At 39.0% G+C, this 23788-nt stretch overlaps 2 protein-coding genes across 15 annotated transcripts in view; both read left to right on the plus strand.

The window, feature by feature from the left end:
• Positions 1-3108, plus strand: part of CHD8 (chromodomain helicase DNA binding protein 8) — a 62101-nt gene extending 58993 nt beyond the window's left edge. For all 14 annotated transcript variants that reach the window (XM_023724982.1, XM_023724989.1, XM_023724988.1 and 11 more), the window contains one exon: positions 2126-3108. In XM_023724982.1, coding sequence (XP_023580750.1) covers positions 2126-2692 — 567 coding nt within the window. In that variant the 3' untranslated portion in view covers positions 2693-3108. The remainder of the gene's footprint in view (positions 1-2125) is intronic.
• Positions 3109-4033: 925 nt separating this feature from the next.
• SUPT16H (SPT16 homolog, facilitates chromatin remodeling subunit) overlaps positions 4034-23788 on the plus strand; it is a 41679-nt gene continuing 21924 nt past the window's right edge. Inside the window, exon 1 of the mRNA XM_004389984.2 lies at positions 4034-4426. Within this exon, the coding sequence (XP_004390041.1) occupies positions 4361-4426 (66 nt within the window). The 5' untranslated portion in view covers positions 4034-4360. The remainder of the gene's footprint in view (positions 4427-23788) is intronic.

Below are 23788 nucleotides of genomic sequence, written 5' to 3' on the forward strand. Positions count from 1 at the left end.
CAGTCCTTACTCAACCTTGGGTTCCCTATCACCAGCTTTCTGGTCCCCTTCTGCGGCTAGGAATTTTTTGATACTATTTATCTTTTCTTCAATGTATGTTTCTGAGAGCAATTATCTTCAGTTTACAAATAAGGAAACTGGGTATTTTATTGGTGTTTTTGCAGCCCTTTGGTGTCTTCATCTTTAGAACATAAAGTTCTCTAACACATTAATATGATATATTGGAAAGAACCTTTAGGGACTTATCCTGCTCTTCTACTGAATAACAAAGGGATTTGGGGCAACTCCTTTAACATCTCAATTTCTACATTCTGAAAAATGAGGGTTCTGGTTTCTTAAAATTTTGTGATTCTATTTATTTTAGGAATGATTGGGGGTGCCTAACAAGGAAAACACTCATGGGATTTCCCAACATATAAGAGGTTGAGAATCACTAATAACATGCCATTAATTAAAAAAAAAAAAAAAGACATGTTTTACAATTTATAATGACCATTTTGGTCATTCCATTATTTTCAGATGTACTTATGTTTTTATCATGGTTGTAGACTATTTTTTGGATTAAGTACCCATAGTTTCTTCTTCTTTCTCCCAAAATAGAACTGTAAATAGTTTCTCTTGGCTATATTTTCCTTACTTTGTACAGTAGTTGTTTTTTTGAAGCATATATAAATTATGGTTTGGTTTTGATAAGCAGTCATTTAAAATGGATTAGCACTTATGTATACTTCCCTTTATCTAATCATTTCTCATTTGATCTTTTATCTTTTTTTTTTAACCACATGATGTATCTTAACAAAACTAAGTTTTGCTGAACAATATCTTTTGCATTTTACAAATTACAAGGAGAATATTATTTCATACATACTATGTTTATTTGTAAGGTGAATTTATGAGGCTTATTTATTGTTTTTATATTGGTGAAAGTGGGTTTCATACAGTGATACCATGGAATAATTTTTAGATTTTTCTCTCTTAACCTCCATGGAACCAAGAGTGTAATAAGCAGAATGATAATGGGAAAGGCTGATGGCTAGAAGGCAAGTGCCATCTCTGTCTTGAATTTAACTAACATCATAGAACCACCTGTAAAAAAGGCTTTCCCTCAAGTAATTTTACCTTAATAATTCTAAGAAAGAACAATCATAGGAAATTGTAATATGACTGATACAGAATTCTTCATGCAAAATTGACAGTTAATCTAGCACTGCGTTATTACTTGGACCTGCAGGAGTTTAGGAGCTATTATAGTGATTTAAAAAGTCCACACATATCATATAGGAGTATTGAGATGTTTGTTTTTCCAAGTCAAAAAGGTATAGTCCCATGCAAGTGCTAGGCTTAAATTGAGACAGAATCCAGAGACACAGTTACCAGTTGTCTGAGTTTAATGGGAGTTTTACCCAGTGTTGTGCTTAGGCCAATAGCAAAACATAGGCACTAAAAATAATAAGAAAAGCTCCATCTTCAATGAATTTAACCAGAATTGGTAGTGAGAACATCTAGAAAAAGCAATTTAAAATTCAGCAAATTTGTAGGTTTTTTTAAATCAATGTGAAAAATAAACTTATTTTGTATTGAATTTGGTGAGAAGCTACCAACAATCATTTTAGTGTTCTAGACATCCGGAAGTCTTAATCCGACCTATCTTGAGTTTACCCTACTCTGATATGATAATGGAGGATAGTACAGTGAATTCAGTATAGTTTTGATGCACTTCACATGGTAAGGTCATGTGAACAACCTGCCATCAGTAAAGAATACACTTAAGTGAAGAATTCTTTTTCTGTGCATGTACTGATCCATTCACTGTCTTACCCAAACCCCTAATTAACAAAGGTAAGCATTTGTGAGATGGTTGGCTGGAGTAAGGGTTACAATAGTCATGGAAAAACAAAAACTCCTGGTTCACATGAGTATCTCTATCAAATCCTTGATCTCAGCTTCAGCATCAGAATGTTTCAACCAGCTGATTTTCCTCCTCCCCCTTACCAACACCACACCTAGTCTACTTGTTTTGCCCCTCCTATTCAGTGAAAATTATTTCCAAGCAAGGACTCTGTTGACCTTTTTTTTTTTTTCCTTTCTTTTGTTTTACTCTTTTCCTCTTGTTCCCTTCTCCCAGGGTCACCATGCTGAAACTGTGTTCAACCGGGTTTTGCCAGGGCCTGTTGCACCAGAGAGCAGCAAGAAGCGGTCCCGTAGGATGCAACCAGACCTTTCTAAGATGATGGCCCTGATGCAGGGTGGAGGCCCTGGGTCCCTATCTCTGCATAACACCTTCCAACACAGTAGTAGTGGCCTGCAGTCTGTGTCATCTCTGGGTCACAGCAGTGCTACTTCTGCATCTTTGCCTTTTATGCCGTTCGTGATGGGTGGTGCAGCATCATCCCCTCATGTAGACTCCAGCACCATGCTTCATCACCACCACCCCCACCCCCACCCCCACCATCACCACCATCATCATCCAGGCTTGAGAGCCACTGGCTACCCTTCTTCACCAGCTACTACCACCTCTGGCACTGCCTTGCGGTTGCCACCACTGCAACCTGAGGAGGACGATGAGGATGAGGATGAGGATGATGATGATGATTTATCTCAGGGCTATGATAGCTCAGAAAGGGACTTCTCACTCATTGATGATCCTATGATGCCAGCCAACTCAGACTCCAGTGAAGATGCTGATGATTGAAGCCCCAGCGTTGTCCCCATTGCTTGGGTGGCTCCTGTGTTTTCATTTACTCTGGCCCTTGGACTATGGAAAAGTGGAAAGGGCAGGGGAGATTTGGGGAGACCCAGGACTCCAGGAGGTGGAAAGGAAAAAAAAAAAAAACTTGTACCTGATTGCTCCCAGATCTGAGAGGATTGGGTGGGCAGGGGAACTCCTAAAGTTAATACACGACCACTTCCTCATTTCTGGGGAAGGAAAGGAGACTAGAGCAACTGGTGCGCTCACCCCTCCCTAGACACCTCCATTAACCACAGACTATGTAGCGTTGGCCCTAGCCTCTGGCAGAGCCTGTTCCTGGCCGAACTGTGGATACAGCTGGAGGGTCAGGAACTGTTACCTTCCTTCCCCTTGGCATTAATAAATTTAAGTTAATCCTTTTCCACTCTTCCCTTTTATATTTACTCAAACCCAATATAAATATTAATTCTAAAAATCAATGTTCATGGTGGGTAATTACCGTTTTCCTAAAGATCTAATACTGTTCGTACTAGTTACCTTGGTTAGGGCAGACAAGTCATCTGTACTCTGAAGGATATATATAAATGTAGGATGTCCACCCTGCTAAAAGCAAGGGAATGATTAAATTGTTAAAGATTAAATTGTAAGCAAAAATGTCCCAGATTCAAACTCCCAAGTTCTTAGAGGATATTCTCGAGAAGGAAGAATTTCATCAAAAACCACAAATATTTTGTTTCAAATTAACTGAAATAACGGTGCATTTTGGGAAGCCTTAAGAATGGTGTTACTTTTCATGAACTGTGCGCGGCAAGGGAACTGGCTGACTGGAACGACACTGTCACGACTTGGAATGGGGAGGAGGGTCGTGAGAAGGAACGGATAAAAAGTTTGTGGACCCTGTCAGGCACTTGTTTCCCACTACCCTCCTACCATTCCAGTGCCTAGATGAAGCCCGGGTGCTATTTTTACGGCGAAGTCCTTTGCCCATAGCTTGGGAAGTAGTTTCTCGGGAAAGCAAGCTCCGTCTCCCGGGTTTGAGCGTTGTGTACCCGCGCGGAGCCCTGGGCCAGCGTCCAGGCATCCAGTATTCTTCCAAACCCGAAGCAGCAGAAGCTTTCGCTTTCCCACCATTTGTAGGTTACGCTGTAGTCTTCCCACTCCACATCCCGCTCTTCCTACTTCTTTCTCTGGCCCATAGGGTGGGGCCATTATGTCCGCGCGTAGCAGTCCGACTCGGGCGGCGCTGGAGCGTCAAGCCTCCCGCCTCCGCAAACCCCAGCGGCCGCTTCCGAGGCGAAAAGTCGGCGCTCCTGTAAACCACCGCAGGACTGAGACTAAGGGCGGGGCATAGCGTCACGTGATGACGTCGACTTGCGCGGGGCTGTGGCGACGTTGATAAAACCCCGCGAAAAACTTGACCTTTTTTGGCGTTGCATGTTTTGTTGATTTCATTCGTCTTTTTCTTTCTTTCCTTCCCCCCAACCTCTTACAGCTGAATTTAAAAAAATTTTTAAAAAAACACCCTGTGGGGACCCGGAAGCGGAAAGGGTATTTTTGAGGTCGGTACTTCCGGGTCACTGGGGGAGTGCGGGATTCCGGGGCCGAGAGCGGGTGGTGGAGCCGGGACCTCGCGTGATTCTCGGAACCCGAGGAGGAGCGGCGTCTGGGGCTATGGCTGTGACTCTGGACAAAGACGCTTATTACCGGCGAGTGAAGAGACTGTATAGCAACTGGCGGGTGAGGAAGATCCCGTAATTTTTCCTGGGGAGCCCCCCCTCCACCATCCCATAATAACCCTGTTTTTGGGCGCCCTTTTTTCCCTTTCCATCGGGAATTCCCGGGTTCACTGTCGTGTCCTTTTCGTTTCTCCTAATCCTTCACCGCAGGCGGCTACGAGTGCTGCCTGGTAACAGGGACTCCCCCGCAATCGCCCTGCCCTGCGGCCACCACCATCTTCCCCGCGTGCAGGCCCCCGTCATGCATAACACCCACCTCTCGCAGTTTCTTCCCGCCCTAGAAGAGGCATCATCCTTTCCTCCCACTCCGTGATCACGTCTTGCTGCCCCCTCCTGCAGTGTTCACACACACCCACGCACTCGCGCTGCCCTTTCAGAACCACAGTATTCCGCCCCAGGGCCCGCCAGAATTATAATCATCTTCAGAAAGAAGGGGTAGAGTGGCAAGGAGGATGTGAGTTGGGCTGTTGATGTTTATCGTTTGCGGGGCTGTTGCTGGAGTTAAAAGAAATACTGCTCACGCGCAATCACCTCCTGTTCTAGGCCCTGCCGTGGGAAATACAGACCTAATGCTGAAAACTTGCAGGCATTAGTGATACAAAAAAACGATGTGCTGCCTAAAACCTCCTTGGTAGGGTATCCGTGCACGTGTTCACAAAAAGAGCTGTTGCAGTTCCCAGCCTTTTAAAGATGGGGCTATTTTGCTGCTTCAAAACGTCCATAGTTAAAATTCCTATTTGTGATAGTAATTGATCAACAAATGCTGGGTTGCGTTCTGTGGTGCAGCCTGAGCTGTCCAGCTTAAGTCTGGCCTCTGTGTCCCCTGTCACCCCGGGAAGAAATAACTAATACTTTTTTTTAAACTTGAAAAAACGACCCGACAAAAATTATCAGTTCTGATTTCAGCGTTGTAAATTACCTTTCAAATTAATTCTATACTGAAAACCAAGTTATTAAAATTGTATCGTTTCCCTGCCACTCATATTAAAGGTGCCTGTACATATTTCATCTTTCGAGGTTATTAGATAATTGAAAATAAAATGGATTCTCTGTTGCATTTTATGAAAGCGAGAATAAGAGTTCTATGGTAGATGAATGCTGGACATGTTATTTTTAAAATTTTTATTGGTTAATATCTGCCACATGTTTTTACAGCTTGTTTATCACGTATTTATACTTGAATGTGATCTATGTTACAAAGGTCTTTTAAAAGCATGATTTTTCTAAAGATTAGTAAATACTAGTGTGCTGTTAAAGTCAGAAGTCCTCTCCTCCACTTATGCCAAAGCAAAAAAAAACCAATTGCACTGCCCTCCAGTTAATTCCGACTCATAGTGACACTACAGGACAGAGTAGAACTGCCCCCATAGGATTTCCAAGGCTGTAAATCTTTACAGAAGCAGACTGCCACATCTTTCTGCTGTGAAGTGGCTGGAGGGTTCAAACTGCAGACCTTTTGTTTAGCAGCTGAGCACTTTAATTACTGTGCTACCAGGGCCCATCTTCCATTCATAGTCCCCAAAATTATGTACTTTTGATATGGAAGTTGTTTCTAGCCCTGGTGATTCAGAGTTTAATCAATTGATTCTTCATTCTCTCTAAACCATTCATGAAAACTAAGATTAATTTAGAGCTCAAAGTACTCCTCTGTGAATAGGTAAATTCAAAGCATGAAACCAGCCTGTGTAGGAAAAACAGGCCTGCAAACAGATGGGTGGACTTACCAAATGACAGTGTTTAAATCCACTGGGGGAAACAGAAGTTAAGTTACTGGCTTTCACTTCTCCTCCTACTACCCATTTTTTGTTTGTTTCTCAAAAATCATTAAAATTTATGGCCCTCTTATTTAACTTAATGACATCATTGGGGGGATGTTAGATATTGGTAAGTTATGAGTCAAGCCTATGTAAAAATTGCCAGTTAGCAAAATTTGTGGCTGCTTATTATCAAAGTCTTCTTTGAATAGACTTTCTACTTTTTTATAGCTGTACGTTTTAATAAATAAGCCAGCAACCCACCTGTAGAATTTCTTTTCAGGGTACAGTACTTTTATTCTGATGTGCTTCAGCAAAGATCATAGTTTTCTTGGGATAAATTTTGATTGCTTAGCTATCCTCTAAGCTGTAACAGAATGATAGTGGAATATATAAGTGCATTCTAAACTTTTTTTTCCTTTACGTCTTTTTTATTTCTGAATAAGAAACCACTACCATTTGCAATTCAGTCAATTACTATTTATGGTGACCTCATATGTGTCGGAGTAGAACTGTGCCCCAGAGAATTTTCAGTGGTTATTTTTCAGCAGTGCATCTCCAGGCCTCTCTTTCGGGTCACCTCCAGGTGGACTCAAACCTCCAGCCTTTCGATTAACAGCCAGGCAGTTAAATGTTTACACCACCAGGGACTCCAGTAAGGAAACTGGGATTGAAATATGATAACTTGAAGTTAGTTGTATAAATCCCAAGCCTCGTGTTGTCAGCTCACGTCTCCAAAGAAGTCTGTTATGACTTTAAAAGTGAACTGGTTTGGACTCCACATACACTTTTTATTTTTGGATACCCTTCAGCATAAGTCCTTCAAAACTGTGAGGTTGATCCTGGTATCTTTTCAACTCTTTCTTCATCTACATAGAGTTGTAGAGAACTGATAAGCTATTAAACCCTCCCCCCTTTTTTAAAAAAATAAGAGTAGGAACTAATGTGACTTCTAATTTCACTTATCTACAAGTTGAGCTTGGGTTAGATGTAAATTGTGGGGCTAATTTGGTAAAACATTTCTTAATTACAATTTCTCATAATTTATGTCCTAAAAATGATGGTAATACCACACAGCTATTTGAGTAGAAAGTTATAAAAACATTAAGCTCAGATTTGATAGTTTTATTATAGAGGTGAGAAGATGGGCTCAGTCAAAAATCAAACAGGAGACCTCTTTAGTGACTAGAACTTCTCAGATGTTTGAGTCTGGTCCATTCCTGCCCCCTATTTAAGTTAGAGCTGCTAAGAGCAGAAAGGGTTTGCAGCACCTCTCTCATTTCTGCATTGGAAAAGCACGGGGGTTAGTGGTGGGTCATAGGAATGGGCTGTGAGCTTCTCCTCTGTCCTTTTGTACTCACTGGGTCCTTTTTTTTAATTGTGAAAATATACACATCAAAACATTCAGCAGCACAACTTACACATTTACAATTCAATGACATTGATTGCATTTTTCAGATCATGCCACCATTAATGCTATACTTTTCCAAAATACTCCACCACCGTTAACATAAATGCAGTGCCTCCTCTCCCAAACAAAAAACTCCCTCTTTCCCTCTCCCACCCTACTGCTGGTAACCATTAATAATCTTTGGTTTCTGTATATTTGTTTATTTCATATAAGTGAGAGAATACCATATTTTTCTTTTTGTTACTGACTTATTTCGCTCAGCATAATGTTTTCAAGCTTCATCCATGTTGTGGCATGCACCAGAACTTCATTTTTCTTTATGGCTGCGTAATACTGCATTGTATGGATAAACCACATTTTGTTTATCCATTCATTTGTTGATGGACATTTTAGTTGTTTCTACTTTTTGGCTATTATGAATAGTGCTACAATGAACATTGGTCTACAAGTTTCTGTTTGTGTTCCTGCCTTCACTTTTTCTGGGTATGTATCTAGTATTGGGGTTGCTGAGTCATCTGGTAATTCTGTGTTCAACTTTTTGAGGAATTGCCAAACTGCTTTCCACAATAGCTATACCATTTTACATTACCTCCAGCAATGGATGAGGGTTCCAGTTTCTTTACACCGTCACCAACACTTGTTTTCCAATTATGATTATTTTTAATCAAGTAATAAATTATAACTGCTCACTGGGGGAAACAAAACAGGCTACCCACCATCTCGGGGTTCCAGCTGCTCCAAGGACTGAAGGATACAATATCCAAGCATTCTGTAACTTATTTGAGACCTGCCTATTAGGATATCCTGCTATTGGTGAACTTTGATAACAGTCATCTGCCTTTTATTCCAGAAAAATTCTATAAAATGTCAAAATAGCAGCTGTTTTGGGAAAAGTCTTGATCGAATGCATTCATTCAGGTGTAAGCCAGCTGTCAGAACTAGGGTGGTGGGTGGCTACAACCCCAAGAAGAAAGTTTGTATCAGTGGAGAAAGCCAGTTAGCTATAGTGTCAGTACTTCTCTTGAGTGCTACTTTCTGGCTCTTTGCTGAGTTTATAGTGGCGTAGTTTCTGTTCTAAGTTGCTCTTCAAAACAAGGCAGCTGTCTTCTGTGGCTCAGAAAGGTTTTTTAAATGTAGGTAGTTCCTATATGACTTAGAGCAAGACAGTGGGTTACTTCCACCCATTTCGGTTCTTTATTGCTCTTTCTCTAGCTCTGCAGTGGGACAGAAAAGTTTGATGTTATGGCCTCATGAGTAGATAAGAGGGCTGGTTGGAAGTAAATGCCTGGAGAGGCTGAGATTTGTTTGTTCTGCCTTACTCAACTTTTATAGACTCCTTTAGTTATCTATATTTTATATTTTTATCTGCATTACCAAGTGTAGTGTCTGGCATGTAGTGTAGTCAGTGAGTGATGGTGACTTGATTACTGAGAATTTCATACATCTCTTTCTTGGTTTGAAGAGATTTCTGTCCACGCTAAAATTATGGTACTCATAAGTCCTGCTTTTCTCAGAACTGTTCATCCCTGTGTAATTGTTAATGACACACCCTTTTATTTTCAAAATTGTCTCTATTTGGATGATAAATTGCATGGTTTCCCTAACTAGAGACTTCAAAAATGTTCAGAGGAACATGGTCCTCTGTTGCAGTATTTCCCCAACTTTTATCATCCAACCCCTTGCATCTGTATTATTATTAATTTAGTTTTTTATTTATCTCTCACTTAAAAAAAAAGTTTTTGATCAAGTAGTGCACACATATCGTTGCTAAAACATCAAATAGTTCTGAAAGGTTTAAAATAAGAGCCACCAGTTAAGTACTTTCAGTTCTCCTAGTTATTTCTTTCATGTTTCTAAATACTGTTTGTATATTGCTATTTCTTTGTCAGTTTTATATGTTTGTTGTCTTGTTATGGTATATTAGGGTTTAAATTTAACTTTCTTATTCAGGCATACCTCATTCTATTGCGCTTCACTTTATTGCACTTTGCAGATACTGCATTTTTTATAAATTCAAGGTTCATGGCAACACTATGTCAAGTACCAGCACCATTTTTCCAAGGCATGTGCTTACTTCGTGTCTCTGTGTCACATATTGGTAATTCTTGCAGTATTTCAAACCTTTTCATTATCATATCTGTTATGGTGATCTATGATCTTTGATGTCACCATTGTAATTTTGGGGTGCCACGAACCACACCCATATAAGATAGATAACTTAATTGATAAATGTGTGTATTCTGACTGCTCCACCGACTGGCTGTTCCCTGCCTCTCTTCTGGGGCCTCCCTATTTCCTGAGACACAACATGATTGAAATTAGGCAAATTAATAACCCTAAAATGGCTTCTTAAGTGTTCAAGTGAAAGGAAGAGTTGCGCATCTCTCACTTTAAATCAAAAGCTAGATATGATTAAGCTTAGTGAGGAAGGCATGTCAAAAGCTGAGATAGGCTGAAAGCTAGGCCTCTTGTGCAACACAGTCAAGTTGTGAACACAAAGGAAAAGTTCTTGAAGGAAATTAAAAGTGCTGCTCCAGTGAATACACGAGTGATAAGAAAGTGAAACAGCCTTATTGCTGATATGGAGAAAGTTTTAGTGGTTGGATAGAAGATAAAACCAGCCACAACATTCCCTTAAACCAAAGCCTAATCCAGAAAAAGGCCCTAACTCTCTTTCATTCTGTGAAGGCTGAGAGAGGTGAGGAAACTGCAGAAGAAAAGTTTGAAGCTAGCAGAGGTTGGTTCATGAGGTTTAAGGAAAGAAGCTGTCTCCATAATATAAAAGTGCAACCAAGTGCTGATGTAGAAGTTGCAACAAGTTACCCGGAAGATCTAGCTAAGATAATTGATGAAAGTGGCTACACTAAACAACAGATTTTGAGTGTAGATGGAACAGCCTTGTATTGGAAGAAGATGCCATCTGGGACTTTGATAGCTAGAGAGGAAAAGTCAATACTTGGCTTCAAAGCTTCAAAGGACAGGCTGACTCTCTTATTAGGGGCTAATGCAGCTGATGACTTTAAGTTGAAGCCAACATTCATTTACCATTCTGAAAATCCTAGGGCCCTTAAGAATTAGACTAAATCTATCCTGCCTCTGCTCTATAAATGGAACAACAAAGCCTGGATGATAGCACATGCATTTACAACATGGTTCACTGAATATTTTAAGCCCACTGTTGAGACTTCTCAGAAAAAGAGATTCAAAATATTACTGTTCATTGACAATGCATCTGATCACCCAAGAGCTCTGATGTAGATCTACAAGGAGATTAATGTTGTTTTCATGCTTGCTAACATGGCATCCATTCTACAGCTCATGGATCAAGGAATAATTGCGACTTTCAAGTCTTATTATTTAAGAAATACATTTCATAAGGCTATAGCTGCCATGGAGCCCTGGTGGTGCAGTGGTTAAGAGCTCAGTTGCTAACCAAAAGGTCGGTAGTTCGAATCCACCAGTCAAATCTACCAGTTGCTCCTTGGAAACCCTATGGGGCAGTTCTGCTCTGTCTGTTAAGGTTGCTATGCGTTGGAATCAACTTGACGACAACGGGTTTTGTTTGGTTTATAACTGCCATAGATAGTGATTCCTCTGATGGAACTGGGCAAAGTAAATTGAAAACTTTCTGAAAAGGATTCACCATTCTAGAATGCCATTAGGAACATTCGTGATTCATGTGAAGAGGTCAGAATATCAGCATTAACAGGAGTTTGGAAGACGTTGATTCCAGCCCTCATGGATGTCTCTGAGGGGTTCAAGACTTCAGTGGAGGAAGTAACTGCAGATGTGGTGGAATAGCAAGAGAACTCAGAAGTGGGGCCTGAAGATGTAACTAAATTGCTGCAATCTCATGATAAAACTTTTACGGAGGAAGAGTTATTTTTCATGGATGAGCAAAGAAAGAGGTTTCTTGAGGTGGAATCTATTCCTGGTGAAGATACTGTGAACATTGTTGAAATGACAACAAAGGATTTAGGATATTACATCAACTTAGTTGATAAGGCAGTGGCAAGTTTTGAAAGGATTAACTCCAATTTTGAAAAAAGTTCTTCTCTGGGTAAAATGCTATCAAACAGCATCAAATGCTGCGGAGAAATCTTTCGTTAAAGCAAGAATCAATTGATATGGTGAACTTCATTTTTCTCTTATTTTAAGAAATTGCAACAGCCACCCGAACCTTCAGCAACCACCACCCTGATCAGTCAACAGCCATCAACATCGAGGCGGTACCCTCCACCAACAAAAATATTACGACTCGCCAAAGGCTCAGATGATGGTTAGCATTTTTTAGCGATGAAGTACTTAATTAAGGTATATACATTGTGTTTTCAGACATAATGCTGTTGCATACTTAATAAATTACGAAACCAAAACCACACCAGTTGTCGTCGAGTCGTTTCCAACTATAGCGACCTTACAGGACAGAGTAGAAGTGCCTCATAGGGTTTCCAAGGAGCAGCTAGTAGATTCAAACTGCCGACCTTTTGGTCAGCAGCCAGGCTCTTAATTACTGAGCCACTACAGCCTACAGTATAGTGTTAACATAACTTTTATTTGCACCGGGAAAACCAAAAAATTTGTGTGACTGTCTTTATTGCAGTATTTGCTTTATTGCAGTAGTCTGGAACCAAATCCGCAGTATCTCCGAGATATGGCTGTACCATCACACTCATTCCATATTCTCCTCCCCCACCTCCTGATGCTTTTTAAAAATTTTCCCAATATATTGTTATGAAAATTTTCAAACATGCAGAAAAGTTGAAAACTTTTTAAAGTGAACACGCATAGACTCATCACCTAGATTCTATAATTAACATTTTATTTTACTTGCTTTATCACACATCTGTCCTTCCTGATAAGGTTTTTCACAGTTTTTAGTAAAATCAGTTGTCAGTGTTTATGTTGTCATGCTCACGTAAATATTTTCACTGTTGGGTAAAGTAATAGAGTACGATTACCTTTCCTTTTCTCTACAGTTTTTAATTTTTCCTGCCATTAATGATCACTTCCGTTTTTCTTCTTGTTTATCTACCTGGCCTTAATTTTCTCCAGCCAATCTATCGTAATCTTATCTTTTATTCTAAAATTCTCATACCCACAGCTATCTTATTAATTCTGTGTTTGTTTTTCTAACTCACTGAACCTTGCATTATCTTGTTGTGTCTGTACAGGTTGCTTTCCAGGTTCTGTATCCTAGAACCCATGTCTTTTTGTTCATTTGTTTCCTTGGTTTGTTAAATGGCTTCTTAAGAAAGGATACACAGAATATAAATTTCTTGATCCCTTGTGTGTCTTAAAAAGTTTTGTTCTGCCCTCACTTTGTTTATAATTTAGTTCAGTAGGTACAAAATTCTAAGTTGACAGTTTTCTGCTCAGAATTTTGAAGCCATTGTTTGCCTTCAAGCTTTCAGTATTCCTTTTGAGAAGGCTAATGCAATTCTGTTTTGTGTTCCAATATCTAGGCCTGTTTTTCTCTCTGAAAACTTATAGAATCATCTCTTTATTCCTTGTGTTTTGTAATTTCACAGTGATGTGCCTTGGTATGAGTCTTTTTTCTCTTGCATTGATTTGGGAGCTGGGTGCCCTTTTTGTCTCAAGACTTACATCCTTCAGTTCTAGGAAAGTTTTCTTGTATTCTTTAGTAAATGTCTCTCCTCCATTTTCTCAGTGATTTTTATTTTTAGTTTTATTTTGACATTCCTATCTAGTAGGGTCTGCCTCTTGCATTGAATCTGTTGTTTATCTTTCAATTTTATTTCTAATATTTCTGTCTTCTACTTTCAGGGAGTGTTTCTTTACTTTCCCACCTTTCATTGAAATTTTTCTTTACTTCCACTATTATTTTTAATTTCTAAGATTTTCTGTTCTTGTTTCAGGGGTGTACTATATTTAGTTCTCTCTTATTAGAGGATGTTTCTATTTAATTTTTTTTTTTCCTGCCCTCTGTGTTGTCCATTTCTTCTGGGCTTGTTTGCTTCCTCTCTTAATATTGGAGACTTCTCAAAAACTAAAATAAGGCTTACTGGCTGTTCATTTTAAGAATAAGGCAGTAAAAAAACTGGAAGTGCTGCATGAATGGGGCTTCTCAACTGGTAGGCATCACTGTAGAGTGAACAGCCCAGCTTATTTCATGGACGACCCCAGATGTCAGGAGCTGGAAGCATGTCCTCAGAAGTCAATCAAGATGTTCTAAAAATAACCCTCTAATTCTTGTCTTTGGAGCATTTGTTTCCAATTATTGTCATTTAGAATGCAGACTTTAATTCTTCAATATGTAATCCTTGCCTTTCGCTGGACCTAATAACTGAATCTGGAGCTTTTCTGAGCTCATTTCTCCAGAGAATAAATCAAGTCTTTTGCAGAGGGATTAGGAGTTGTTTCAGGAATTCCCAGAACTGGAGTCCATCTCCAGAACTTACTGACCAGTCCTTCTGTTTTAGCCATGAAATCATGTACGTATATACATACTCCGTTCCCCTTCCCAATACGTGGTGCCTCTTAAGTTAAGAGCCTATCCGGGCTGTACAAGATATGCAGACTTCTCATCAGTATCCTTTCAGTGAGAGTGTTCGTTAAGCACTTCAGATATAATAACCAAAGCTCTGCTCATTTACTACTCTCCCTCTTTTCATCTTTCAAAAAACTGCTGAAGTTTTTAAACTTAAAATATGTTCAGAAAAGATACTTTAAATCACTGTAAATAGAAAATTGTTACTTCCCAAAAACAAAAAGTATCTGTTAAAAAATAAAAGTAATATGAGCACAACTATGTTATTAAATTGTAGCAGGTGTTAAAGACTAGCACCAAACAGATACATTCTTGATGTAATCAGGAGATTTTAGAAAGTATTGAAAAGTCTATAACTTTTTTTTGCTTTGTGATTGAATTATTTAAAGCCACATCTGGGTACCACCTAAAATCAACTGTGTGGGTTGTATACTTTCAGAAAGTCTATTCTGCTGTATGTATTTTATTCTGATTATGTAATCAACAGTTAATCCTTAATATAAGTATCAATAGAGGTACGGTATACACTACATTGTTAACAAATAGCCATTTCAGTCTTTAAAAATAATAATGGCAAACACCTGTATAGTAGTGTGAGCTAGGCACCATTCTAAGCACTTTAATACCTATTAACTCACTTCTCACAACAGCATTTACCAGTGATGTTGAGGAGACTAGAGCACAGAGAGGTTAGATCTGAATAAGTGGTGGAATCAAAGATCCAACCCAGGCAGTCTGGTATCAGGCTGAGCCTTTAACCACTAGGCATATTGTCTCTCTAACTACAGAAGACAAATCATCGGCTTGATTTCTACTATTTACCATTGGTGAAAGAGAAATTTGCAGTGAAATTAAGAAGTCAGCAATACTGACGTTCTACCTGAAAAAGATTGCCAAGTCAACCCAGGTCTCTTTACAGATAAAAATCAGATACCTTCCCCCAAACTCCATTTTCATCAATCCTTAGTGTAAGGACTGCCTATATGTTTGTGTGAAAGTTTAGAGCATGCCAGGCCTTGGTGGGGAGTTTTGAACGTGATGCATAATGCACCTAGATTTTTATTATGAGGATTACAAATAATAAATGCAAGGCACATGACATGACAAAAAGTGGCTACTATTACTAATCTCATCTGAAACACCTGTTTCAGCAAGACCAAGGTGGTAGGTGGAACAGACAGACTTGAAGGTGGTACAATTTGGCAAAATAGAAAATGTTTAGTGGTTATTGAGGGTCAGGGCAAACCAGGGGTCATTGCTACATGATGGCTCAGCTATAAAGGGGAGCATGGATATGATGGGGGCTCAAGTCTGAGTCCTAAAGATCAGAGCAAACAGAAGAGATCAGTGGGGATCTGGGGTAATTCAAGCATACTGACTTCAGTCCCCAGCTGCCTCTGATAGGCAGGCTGGCACTCGGAGCGCTGTGGGACTGATCCTGGGGCAAGCGATGCTGGCCCTGCTGGCTCTTTTTGCTTATTTTTAAACCAACTCCTTCCCCTCCAGACTGGTTTATTTTTAAACAAATCCCAGACATAATTTAATCTGAAAATATTTCGGTATTATATATAACTGTATTATCCTGCTACTTTGTTAACTTAGCATATAAATTTACAGATAGGTTATTAAGAAAATCTCCCACAAAATCAAAAGGCAATTTTTGGATATAATCTTTATAAGACATTTATGCTTCTTGTAAGATGTGTAAATACAAAATACCATCCCAGATTTTGTCGTCAAAACAGTATTTAGGTTTTATTGTAATCCTTTTCATTGAGTCACATTTTGAGAAAATTTTATTTAAATTCATTACCTTTAGATCTCTTAAACTCTGCAGACACTACATTTATTTCTTCTTGGGTGAGAGTTTACCTATTTTTATAAGGAGAGAATCAACAGTATTCTATGAAATGGTCAAAGTAACTGGTTTACAAGACAAATTAGGATTCATTCTCTCACCTTCTTGATCAGCAGTGGAAAACTGAGCATCTTTATGAATTGAAATCCTCAAGATTTGTTGGGTTTGTTTCCCATATCTTCATAGAAAGGTATATGGGTCTTTTTTTCCTCTGAGCCTGTTTTCAATGGCCACCACATTTCTGTCAGTTTGTCATACTGTGGTGGCTTGCATGTTGCTGTGATGCTGGAAGCTATGCCATCAGTGCTTGAAATACCAGCAGGAGTCACCCATGGAGGACAGGTTTCAGCAGAGCTTCCAGACTAAGACAGACTAGGAAAAAGGACCTAGTGGTCTACTTCTGAAAAAAATTGGCCAGTGAAAACTTTATAAATAGCAGCAGAACATTGCTGTAGTGCTGGAAGTTGAGCTCCTCAGGTTGGAAGGCATTCAAAATAGGACTGGGGAAAAGCTGCCTCCTCAAAGTAGAGTTAGCCTTAATAATGTGAATAGATTGAAGCTTTCAGGACCTTCATTTGCTGATGTGGCAAGACTCAAAATGAGAAGGAAAGTGCAAAAATCCATTCATAATCAGAATGTGGAATGTATGAAGTATGAATCTAGGGAAATTGGAAATCATCAAAAATGAAATGAAAAGCATAAAAATTGATATCCTAGGCATCAGTGAGCTGAAATGGACTGGTATTGGCCATTTTGAATCAGAAAATCTTATCATCTGTTATGCCAGGAATGAAAAATTGAAGATAAATGACATCATTCATTCAAGAATATTTCACTATTTCAGTATATTATTGAAGTACAACGCTGTCGGTGATAGGATAATATTCATACACCTGCAAGGAAGATCAGTTAATAAGACTATTCAAATTTACACACCAATCATTAATACCAAAGATGAATAAATTGAAGATTTTTCACCAACTTCTGCAATCTGAAATTGATCAAACATGCAATCAAGATGCATTAGTAATTACTGGTGATTGTAATGCGAAAGTTGGAAACGAAGGATCAGTAACTGGAAAATATGGCCTTGGTGATAGAAATGACTCTGGTGATTGCATGATAGAATTTTAAAGACCAACAACTTATTCATTGCAGATACCTTTTTTCACCAACATAAATGGTGACTACACATGCGGACCTCACCAGATGGAATACACAGGAATCAAATCGACTACATCTGTGGAAAGAGATGGTAGAGAAGCTCAATATCATCAGTCAACAAGGCCAGAGGCCCAAATGCAAAGCAGACCATCAATTGCTCATATGCAAGTTGAAGCGAAGACAATTAAAACAAGTTCACGAAAACCAAAATACAACCTTGAGTGTATCCCAAATGAATTGGACACTATCTCAAGAATAGATTTGATTCATTGAATACTAATCACTGAAGACCAAACGAGTTGTGGGATGACATCAAGGAAGAAAGCAAAGGGTCATTAAAAAGACAGGAAAAAAAGAAAAGACCAAAATGGATGTCAGAAGAGACTCTGTAACTTGCTCTTGAATGTAGAGTAGCTAAAGCAAATGGAAGAAATGATAAGTAAGAGAGCTGAACAGATTTCAAAGGGTAACTTGAGATAATGAAATGTGCAAAGACCTGGAGTTAGAAAACCAAAATGGAAGAACATGCTTCTCATTTCTCAAGCTGAAAGAACTGAAGAAAAAAATTCAAGACTCAAGTTACAATTTTGAAGGATTCTATGGGCAAAATATTGAATGATGTAGGAAGTATTAAAAGAAGATGGAAGGAATGCAGAGACGCTGCACCAAAAAGAGGAAACCCTGATGGCATAGTGATTAAGAGTTTGGCTGCTAACCAAAAGGTCGGCACTTCAGATCCACTGGGTGCTCCTTGGAAACCCTAAGGGGCAGTTCTACCTTGTCCTGTAGGGTCGCGATGAGTAGGAATTGACTCGATGGCAGTGGGTTTGGTTTGGGTTTTTTTGGTGCCAGAAAGAATTGGTTGATGTTCAACCATTTCAGGAGATAGCATATGATCAAGAACCCTGGTACTGAAGGAAGAAGTCCAAGTTGCACTGAAGGCATTGGTGAAAAACAAGGCTCCAGGAATTGACAGAATACCAATTGAGATATTTCAACAAACTGATGCAACACTAGAAGTGCTCACTTATCTATGCCAAGAAATTTGGGAGACAGCTACCTGGCCGACCAGCAGGCAGAGATCCATATTTGTGTCTATTCCAAAGAAAGGTGGTCCAACAGAATGTGGAAATTTTCGAACAATATGCCTACCACATGCAGGTAAGATTTTGCTGAAAGTAATTCAGAAATGGTTGCAGCAGTACATTGTTACGGAACTGCCAAAAATTCAAGCTGGATTCAGAAGAGGGCACGGAATGAGTGGTATCATTGCCCATGTCAGATGGATCTTGGCTGAAAGCAAAGAATACCAGAAAGATGTTTATCTGTGTTTTATTGACTAAGCAAAGGCATTCAACTGTGTGGATCATAACAAATTATGAATAACATTGTGAAGAATGGGAATTCCAGAACACTTAATTATGCTCAGGAGGCACCTGTACCTAGACCAAGAGGCAGTCGCTCAGACAGAACAAGGGGATACTGCGTGGTTTAAAACCAGGAAAGATGTGTGTCACAGTTTCTATCTTTTCACCATACTTATTCAGCCTGCATTCTGAGCAAATAATCTGAGAAGCTGGACTATATGAAGAAGAACCAAGGCATCAGGATTGGAGAAAGACTCATTAACAACCTGCAATAGGCAGATAACACAACCTTGCTTGCTGAAAGCAAAGAGGACTTGAAACACTGATAAAGATCAAAGACTACAGCTTCCAATACGGATTACACCTCAACATAAAACAAAAATCCTCCCAACCGGACCAGTAAGCAACATCGTGATAAATGAAGAAAGTGTTGAAGTTGTCGAGGATTTCGTTTTGCTTGGATCCATAATCAACACCCGTGGAAGCTGCAGTCAGGAAATCAAAGGACGCATTGCATTGGGCAGACCTGCTGCAAAAGACCTCTTTAAAGTGTTAGAGAAGGTATTACTGTGAGGATTAAGGTGCACCTGATCCAAGCCATGATATTTTCAGTTGCCTCATATGCGTGCAAAAGCTGGACATTGAATAATGAAGACTGAAGAAGAATTGATGGCTTTGAATTATGGTGTTGGCAAAAAATATTGAATATACCATGGACTGCCAGAAGAATGAACAAGTCTGTCTTGTAAGAAGTACAGCCAGAGTGCTGCTTGCAAGAGAGGATGGGGAGACTTCATCGCATATACTTTGGACATGTTATCAGGAGGGACCAGTCCCTGGAGAACGACATTATGCTTGGTAAGATAGAGGCTCAGCAAAAAAGAAAAAAGACCCTCAGAGATTGACACAGCGGCTGTGACAGTGGGCTCAAGCATAGCAGCAATTGTGGGGATGGCACAGAACTGGACAGTTTTTCGTTCTGTTGTGCGTGGCGTCCCTATGAGTCGAAGCTGACTCGATGGCACCTAACAACAAATTTTCAATTGATAATATTCCTATATTATTCATGATTGTGTTACATGATTTGCATTCTTTGTATACTTTTTAAAAATGTGCTACTATGTATTTTGAAATTTTATACATGTTGATACCTTTTACTATGCTGAAATTTGTTTCCTTTTGACCAAATTTCAAGTACCAAAAAAATACTAAAAAGGACTTTATTAGTTTAGTGGGGTTTTTTTGCAGACACATGTTCAAGGGTAAAATTATACATCTGTGTCCAGAACACATGGCATTAAATATAAAGGAGTGCTTGTTGATAATTTTGGGAGGTTGTCAAGGTAATAGTAATATAATTGCTTTTATTAAATCCCTTTTTTACAGACAAATTGGGATATGTGTGTTTAACAAAAAAATTGAGAGGAGGAGAATGATCCTAAAATTAATATAATGTGTTATCGGAATCATACAACACAGTGGTCCTCAATCTTTTTGGATCAGAACCCCTTTGCATTCTTAAATTACTCAGTACCCCAAAGTGTCTTTGTTTCTGCGGGTTGTATAAAATATATATAGAAAACTTGGCTTCGTACATATATGAAGCTGGAAAAGGGAGTATTTTAATAACCTTCCCAGATGATTGTGGATATTCTTTTGTTACTACAGTAAAACTCTAGAAGTGATCATCTCTTAAAAGTAGCAGTGTGGAATCTGATACCACAACATTGAACTTTTCATACTCAAGTTACATTAAGATCTATTGGTCTCTCTTGCGCTTTGGGTCTTTCACCCATGGGTGACTTCATGAATTGCTTATTTAGAAAATACGGGGTTTTGCATATATTTTCCTTGAGTTTTGCATACCTTCCTGATGTTGACACATTTCGTTATGCAAATTACATATTGTAAATACACTGTCAGAACCAGATACATTAATGTCACCACTGATCTCATCAGAAAAGTCTTGAATAAGTAGAGAATATGTCAGGTTCACAGTGATAAAGATAAGTTCTTGAAAATTTTAAGTTTTGCTGGAAAACCCAAATTTTATCTTTGGCAACAAATCGCCAGTTGTTTTCCTTAAAGTGACAGGATTACTTCATTCATGTTCAAGAACATGTCTGCCAGATGCCCAAGTCTGTTTAAGTTCAGCTTCTACTCCAGTATTGTATGAGTGCTTTTACTTGAGACAACCATCATACTTCAGTGTGCAACAGAATTGCTTTGTGTACTTCCCATTTCTTTACACAGAATATTGAAAAGTCACGTACTCAAGGGCTAGGATTTCATAGTATTGATCATTTTTATAGCATTGAGAATATTCTTAAATGAAACAGCCTTTTTTTCTTTCTGTGAGTGTGTGGTAGTGAAGAAGTACTGTTGGTACTCCTACCTTGACCTGTACTAATGAACTAGCAGTTCTACCTATCATTGCTTTTGTATCATCAGTGAGAACTGATGGTAAACCTTTTTACCAACCTGAAGTAATACATTTTCGCACTGAAAATCAATGGGGTAATACATAAAGTTTTTATGTAGTAATCTTTTTGAGTTATGTATTTTGTTGTGGTAGAGAGATAGAACTGTTGATTGCTACTTTCATCTAAATGTAACAATAGTTACATTCTTACTGGCAACTAGAAGTCTTAAAATTTGGGAGGGTATTTTGTAAGTTTTCCTTGACTTTACAGGAGAAGCCAGAAATTTGACTTCTTAGTGTGGAATTACCAGTCCTTTGGTCTTACAGAGAGAGCCCCGGTGGCACAGTGGTTAAAATGCTCTGCTGCTAACTGGAAAGTTGGTGGTTTGAACCCCCAAGCCAATCTGCGGGAGAGAGATGTGGCAGTCTGCTTCTGTAAAGATTTACAGCCTTGGAAACCCTATGGGACAGTTCTGCGCTGTCCTTTAGGGTCACTGTGAGTCGGAATTGAATTGACAACAGTGAGTTTTGGTTTGGCCTTACAGAGCTGTCCAGAGTAGCTAATGGACCTCCATGAACAACTGCTTCTTTTGCCATGAGACCAGAGGAACTGTATGGTGCCTGACTACCATTAAAGCATTTTGATCAAAGATTTCTATAGAATAATCCTGATCAACGGGAGTGAGGGAGGAATGTAGAGCAGAATTTCAAATTCTCATGGAATCCAGAATTTCATGGTGGCTAGGTGAACCCCTTAAACTATTGCTCTGAGATAAATCTTTAAACCTTAAACCAAAAATATCCACTTAAGTCTTCTTAAAACGAAGCAATAGTTTTGCTTAACTAGTAAAAAATGTCTGCCTTCAGCATTGTGCTTTCTTTAAAAAGAAAAAAGAAAAACCCGTTGCCGTCAAGTTGACTCCGACTCATAGCAACCCTATAAGACAGAGTGGAACTGCCCCATAGGGTTTCCAAGGAGCACCTGGTAGTTTTGAACTGCTAACCTTTTGGTTAGCAGCTATAGCACTTAACCACTACACAGCCGGTGTTTCCGTGTGCTCTTCTAAGAAGTAACTATTTGGGATCAAATTGATAACAGAAACTCAAAAGATGAGATAGGAGACTTAGGAGGTGGTGAGTTTCTGTTAATGGGGAAGGAACAATTTGGAAAAGGAAGGTGAGAATGGTTGCACAACTTGAAGAATGTAATCAGTGTCACTGAATTGTGCATGTAGAAAGTGTTGAATTGGTATATGTTCGGCTGTATATATTCTCAACAACAGCAAAAAAAAAAAAGAGTAGCCAGTGGTCGGAGAACTCATAGTTGTGTTTTCAAAACCTACTACAAATCTATAGTCATCAAAACAGTGTGATACTGGCACAAGGATAGACTTAACAGATCAACGGAATAGAACTGTGAGTTCAGAAATAAACCCCCACAGTTACGGTCAATTGATTTTCAACAAGGGCACCAAGACATTTCAGTGGGGAAAAAATAGTCTCTTCAACAAGCGGTGCTGGGACAACTGGATATTCACATGCAAAAAAGTGAAGTTGAGCCCCTGCCTCACCCCATGTGCAAAAATTGACTCAAAATGAATCATAGATCTAAGTGTAACAACAGCTAAAGCTATAAAACTTTTGTAGAAGAAAACATAAGAATAAATCTTTGTGACCTTGGGTTGGGCAAAGCCTTCTTAGATATGTCACTAAAAGCACAAAAAAGTAGATAAATTGGGCTTAATCAAAATTGAAAACACTTGTGCTTCAACGAACACCATCAAGAAAGTGAAAAGACAGCCTCACAGAATGGGAGAAAATATTTGTAAATCATATCTGATAAAGGGCTTGTATCTGAAGTATATCTAGAATATAAAAAATCTTACAACTCAAAAAGACAATAGTGCAATTGAAAGTGGGCAAAGGATCTGAGTAGATATTTCTCCAAAAACAATATATAAATGATCAGTAAGCACATGAAAAGATGCTCAACCTCATTAGTGATCAAGGAAATGCAAATCAAAACCACAATGAGATACTACTTCACACCCACTGTTGTTAGCTGCCATCTCAAGGTGACCCCGTGTACGATGTAATGAAATGCCGCAGAACGCTGCCTGGTGCTCTGCCATCCACATGATAGGTTAGGGATCAGATAGTTGTGATCCATAGGGTATTCACTGGATGATTTTTGGAAGTAGATTACCAGGCCTTTCTTCCTAGTCCATCTTAATTTGGAAGCTCCAATGAAACCTCTTCATCATAGCACCACACAAGCCTCCAGTGACAGACAGATTGTGGCTACACATGAAGTGCATTGGACTGGAATTGAACCTGGGTCTCCCACATGAAAGGTGGAAATTCTAGCACTGAACCACCAGGATGTCTGTAATCAAAAAATGGATAGTAAGAAGTGTTGGCAAGGATGTGGAGAAATCGGACTCCTCATATATTGCTGTTGGGAATGTAAAGTAGTACATTTTGGAAAACCATCTAGCGGTTCCTCAGAAGGTTAAGCATAGTTATGTATGACCCAGCAATTCCACCAAAACATACCTTCACATAAAAACTTTTACATGAATGTTCATATTCATAATAGCTAAAAAGTGGAAACAACCCAAATGTCTATCAACTGATGAATGGATAAATAAAATGTATATACAATGGAATATTATTCAGCAGTAAAAAGAATGAAGTACTGATACATACTTCAGCATAGATGAACCTTGAAAACATTATTCTGAGTGAAAAAAACCAAACACAAAAGGCCACATATTGTATGATTACATTTTTTTCAAGTGTCCAGGATAGGCAAATCCATAGAGACAGTAGATTAGTGGTAGTCTAGGGCTGCGGGAAAGTGGAGAGAGATGAGA

Source organism: Trichechus manatus, unplaced genomic scaffold, assembly GCF_000243295.1.
Source record: "Trichechus manatus latirostris isolate Lorelei unplaced genomic scaffold, TriManLat1.0 scaffold00273, whole genome shotgun sequence".
Lineage (NCBI taxonomy): Eukaryota > Metazoa > Chordata > Mammalia > Sirenia > Trichechidae > Trichechus > Trichechus manatus.